We start from the raw sequence: 5413 nt of genomic DNA, 5'->3' as shown, positions 1-5413 counted from the left end.
CCCCCGTCCGTTGAAATGACGGCGCGTCCAACCCTCCTGCGCATGAAGCGGTCCGAGTGCCCGTTGAGAAACACCCGTAGTTGCGGAATGCGACTTACGCCCAATGGGGTATAAGCTTTCGGACAGACCGGAGACACACACATACACGAACACCCACACACGTCTACCCCTTCCCCGATTTTGTACGGACTTACACTGGCGTTGGAAGGTCATACCGTTACGGTGTCGAAAATTTTGGAAGATCCTCCTGCTTCAGAAGGCCTTGCTGTTGGCAGAGTCAGCCCGAGTCGGGGCCAATCCAATGTTCCAATTTCCAATTTTCCGACAAAATTTTTTTTCAATTTGTTTTTTTTTCACATTTGAAGCAATAGAGGAAAGATGAAGTTGTTTAACTTTAGTTGTTCAATTGAATTAACCGACCGACCTTGACCCGACCAACGCCGCAACAATGAACATGGTCTTTTGCTAGATTAAACTTGCTCATGAAAGAAATGGGCCATTAGCGACAGTCGTGTGATGTCGCGAGATATTACCAAGCGCATCCATCCAGAAGTTCCCCATTTGCCTTTCCCTCGGGGGTTGTTCTTCTTCTCCCTCCACTCTATAATGGATACAATGTTTTTTGTGAACCAATGCCTAAAACAACGCTGTTTTTGTACTCAACAGACGTCTCGCACCACACACATACAAATAAAGAAAATCTATAACCTTTCTGCTTAACCCTCCTCGACGACGGCGCGGTTGGCAATGTAGAAGCGCTCGCCCTTGTCGTCCTTCTCGTGCTCGAGGGCGACCTTGCTCAGCTGAGTAAGGACGTTCTCGATGAGGGTGTCGGTGACGCTGCGCTTCTTGCGGCCCATGTCGTTGAGGATGCGCATGTTGGTCATGACGTAGTAGATCAGAGCCATGACGATGGTGACGCAGACGGAGTAGACGAAGACGACGCAGACGGTGACGAAGTCGGTGCGGCCGTTCTCGGACAGGAAGCGGTTGAGCGAAGGGGGAGACGCGGGCTCACCCTTGCCGCCGGAGAACCAACCGAAGACGCAGAAGAGGATGGACAGGACGTCGACGGCAGCGATGGCGCCGATGAGCTGGAAGGAGGGGAAGGTCTCGAAGCCACGGGTGACGAAGATGAGCCAGTTCTGGGTGAGGGAGATCTCGAGGAAGAGGATCTCCTGGATGGAACCGTAGTCGTGGATGACACCACCCTCGGTGAGGTACATGGTTCCGCGGAGGATCCAGGTGCCGGCGGCGAGCAGGGTACCGAGGACGATAGAGATGATCCAGATCTTGGGCAGCTGCCACTCGACGGGACGCTTCTCGAAGTGGGCGTTGTCGTACTATGGATTTGTTAGTCATGGGAAACGTGGAGGCAGGTTGCCGGGGGATGCGGTTGTTACTTACAGCGACGGCGATGGTGGCCAAATCAGCGAACAGGGCGAGGAAGACGATGAGGTCGGCGCGGATGGTCTCGTTGATGATGATCATGGAAGAGACGAGGTAGATCTCCAAGTGCAAGCAAAGAGCGATACGGTACTGGATGTAGGCCTTCATGCGCTGGAAAATCTGGCGGGAGAGCTTGATGGCGGAGACGATGGTGCTGAGACCGGGGGCAAGGAAGACGATATCGGCGGCGGCCTGGGCGGCCTCGGTGGCACCCTCGACGGCAATACCGCAGTCAGACTTCTTCAGGGAGGGAGCGTCGTTGACACCGTCACCAGTCATGGCAGTCAAGTGGCCTCTCTGCTGAAGCATCTCGACGACCTGGTACTTGTGCTCGGGGAACACCTCGGCGAAACCGTCGGCGCGCTCGCAAAGGTCGTGGATGGAAGTGCCGGCCATGTCGCTGTGCAGGAGCTTGTCGGAGTTGTAAACTTTGGTACCGAGCTGGAGCATGCGGCAAGTCTCGACGGCAATAGCGTGGGCATCACCAGTAAGCATCTTAACCTGGAGACCGAGAGCCTGGGCCTCAATGATGGTCTGGCCGGTATCGCTGCGGGGGGGATCGAAGAGGGACAGCATGCCAAGCATCTCCCAGGGGCCATCCTCCTCCTTGACGGCGACGGCGAGGGAACGGAAACCACGGCGGGCGAACTCAGCGGCCTTCTCCTTGAAGAGGGTGGATTGCTCCTCGGTGCAGTCGGTGAGGGCGAGGACGGCCTTGGGGGCACCCTTGGCGCAGGTGTAGCGGACGCCGCGGTGGGTGGCGATGGCAGTGATACGCTTGGAGACGGGGTCGAAGGGAGTGAACTTCTCGGTCTTCCAGCCGTCGGAGATGAGCTCCTTGGCCTTCGGGTAGCGCTTGAGGGTGAGGACGGTGATCTTGTCAATGGGGTCGAGGGCCTTGATGTTGTGGGAAGAGGCGAGAGCAGCGACGGCCATCATCCAGTTGATGTCGACGCCCTCCATGACGAAAGGCTCGCGGACGGACAGCTGGTTGGCGGTGAGGGTACCGGTCTTATCGGAGCAGAGAATGTCGACACCGGCAAGGGACTCGATGGCAGTGAGCTTCTGGACGATAGCCTTCTCCTCAGCGAGGTAGGCAGCACCGACGGCGAGAGTCGTAGTGGTGACGCAAGGCAGACCGATGGGGACACCGATGATGAGCAGGATAAGGGCGTAGTGAAGCAAGTTGACGGAGCTGCCCTCCTCAGAGACCTCGATGTTGCGGTAGAAACCACCGATCCAGGCAGCGAGGATGAAGATGATGACGAGAGCGAGAAGAGTGGTACCGATGGAGTTCATGATGGCCTTGAAGTGACCCTGGTCCTGAGCGCCCTGGACGAGAGAGGCGGTCTTACCGACGAAGGAAGCCTGGGCGCCGTGGGTGACAATGCAGAAAGCCTTGCCGCGCTTGCAACCGGTGGTGTAGTAGACGGTGTCGGTCATGTACTTGTCGACGGCGAGAGACTCACCAGTCATGGCAGACTGGTCGACAGCGACGATGGCGTGGCCAAGGGCGGGGTTGGCGTTCTCCTCGTCACCCTCCTCGAACTTCTCGCGCTTGGGGGACATGACATCCTGAGCATCGAGTTCAGCCCTGTATTGAGTGTAGCCGGCGGGGTTCTCGTAGTCGCAGATGAGTTGGGCGTCAGCGGGGACGACGTGGCCTTCCTCAATGATGATCTAGTGGTCTCGTGTCAGCAAGATTCGCTCATGCGAGGAGTCTCGAGGGTGAAGTGGCGACTTACGATGTCACCGGGCACGAGTTCACGGGCCCTGATCTCCTCCTCTCTACCGTTGCGGATAACGTGGGCCTTCATAGCGATATCACCCTTCAAGCTGGCGACGACGTCGGCAGCCTGCTTCTCCTGGTACCAACCGACAGCGGCGTTGAGCAACAGAATTGCCACAATCAAACCGGCGTCGAGCCAATCTTGCAAAGCGAAAGCGAGGATAGCAGCGGCCTCCATGACTGTGTGGGGAATTAGCATCAACGGCCGGCAGGCACACGGGTCTGGGTGTTTGCTTACCGTAGAGAATGGGGCCACGGAAGAAACCGACGAACTTGAGGAACATGTTCTCCTTCTCGGTGGTGAGCTCGTTCCAGCCGGTGTACTTGCGGCGGCGCTCGACCTCAGCGGGATCGAGACCAGTTCTCATGTCGGTCTTGAGCCAGTCGGCGGGGGTGACAAAGGCACTGGCTCCAGCGGCACCGCCCTCGGCGGTGGCCTTCTTCCAGAACTTCCATGCGGGCACCTTGGCGGCCTCGGCCTCCTCAGTCTCTTCCGGTTCAGCATTGGGGTCCCGGTAGGTGTCGATGTAACGGATCAGACTGGTTGCCAAAATGTTAGCCCGGTAGCGTGGGGGGATGTGCCAATGGCATTGCATGTAAGTAAGACATACGATCGGTACTCATCGTTGGTGCCACTTTCACCACCGGCTCCCTCAACCTGGTTGTTCCTCTGGCGCTCCTGGATGAAGTTGCCGGTCTCGAGGTCCTCATCTTCGGCGTTGATGGGTTGCGGGTAGTGCTTATTCCCGCCTTTTCCTATTAAGCCGGCCATGTTGTTGGGTGCCATAGGACGACGGCGTGGCAATTACAGTCCAGCTGTAGCAGAGAGAGTGCGCAGGACAGATATGGGGAGGTAGAGAAGGGGCCGGAGGGGAAAGGTGAGAGAGAAGGCTAGGCTAGAGAGAAGATGAACAACGGTGGGAGGGCGGGCATAATATATTATCTGTCAAACGGCGAGGCCGGACGGGGTGGCAGAGAAACTTCCGCGGATGGGCACAAGAAGATGGGACCAGGCATGCCAGGAAGAGGCAGACTAGCATGGCATTGGCAATACTGCGCGGCAATAGAGGAAAGAGATAGGCAAGAGACGGCGTGTGAACAAGGGCCCGGCGTGTAGCTGCGTACCCCGTCTTGCTCGGATCAACGCCAAGAAGTTGCAAGCATCAAAACAGATGCGGGTGAGGGAGAGACTCCACATCGAGAGACCGGGCGGCATCGATGCTATTTCCAGCCAGCCAGCGACGACGGGACTTCTCGCCGAAGGGCTTCCGCCTCAGTCCAGTGTAGCGTGCGTGCCGGGAGCTGGCAGGCAGACGAGAGGCGTGGGGACCTGGGCCGTCGTCCTCGCCCTCATCTCTTTCACAGAATTGGCCATTTTCTAGCGCGAATTTGGTCCCAAAGTCCCCATTAGACGGGCCGACCTATCAAGACAGAGATAACTCGCTGTCTCATCTGCCAGGATGCGAGGATGCATTCTGACAACAAGGGCAGGCCAGCGTGAGTCGTGCGTTTCGAGGGAAGAACTCTGAAGTGACTTGGCGATGTATGGGGGGAGCCCGTGGGGTTGCGGGTAGACTCAAGTCTCTCTGGTACGAAAACAAATGCCTCAGTAGCACTACGTACCCGGGCGACGACTGAGGGAAAAAAAGAAGAGGAGCACTTGACACAGACGAATTCCGAGATTTCGTCGAGCTCTAGTCCCGGGCAACCCCCCGCGCAGAGTTGGTTGAATGGTGCCGCCCCCCCATCTGGGTAGTCCACGTTGAGCGCGGACCCGGACACACCCCCCTAGTCAAGGACATGTTCCGTGGTCAAAGAAGAGAGACGTTTGACTATCTGGGACATGCTCCCGCCCGCCCATGCCCGGCCCCTTGGACGCGACAGTTTCATGTCCGAAACCCACATCACGTGACGTCGCCTCTACCACCCACGATACGCTTCCACCACCAATGAGGTAGGTACCTTTGTATTCTTCGCGTCTGATTCGCACTTGCGCTTGCACTAGTTGCACAGCACTTGCAATCGGGTTGCACAGGCGCACAGGTGCAAGCCTCTTCTGCACACTCCAAGAAAGGGTCCCCCCCCTCCATCCCCCCCATCCCCCCACTACCCAATTCCCCAAACCCGTGTTGCTTCCGCCATACAGTGCGGACGGGCACTTGGGATAGACGCCTG

The 5413-nt window shown here is 57.6% G+C and overlaps 1 protein-coding gene across 1 annotated transcript; it reads right to left on the bottom strand.

The window, feature by feature from the left end:
- Positions 1 to 716: 716 nt before the first annotated feature.
- On the bottom strand, positions 717 to 4010 carry EsH8_IV_000948 (uncharacterized protein; the record flags this gene model as incomplete). Its single annotated transcript, XM_083265838.1, has 5 exons — positions 717 to 1343; positions 1408 to 3129; positions 3195 to 3418; positions 3477 to 3778; positions 3850 to 4010. The coding sequence occupies 5 exons, from the start codon at positions 4008 to 4010 to the stop codon at positions 717 to 719; spliced, it is 3036 nt and encodes a 1011-aa protein (XP_083124733.1).
- Positions 4011 to 5413: the final 1403 nt, after the last annotated feature.

This window comes from Colletotrichum jinshuiense, chromosome 4, assembly GCF_051148585.1.
Source record: "Colletotrichum jinshuiense chromosome 4, complete sequence".
NCBI lineage: Eukaryota > Fungi > Ascomycota > Sordariomycetes > Glomerellales > Glomerellaceae > Colletotrichum > Colletotrichum jinshuiense.
The sequence above is the reverse complement of the archived record's forward strand: the minus strand, read 5'-3'. Positions and strand labels throughout refer to the sequence as shown.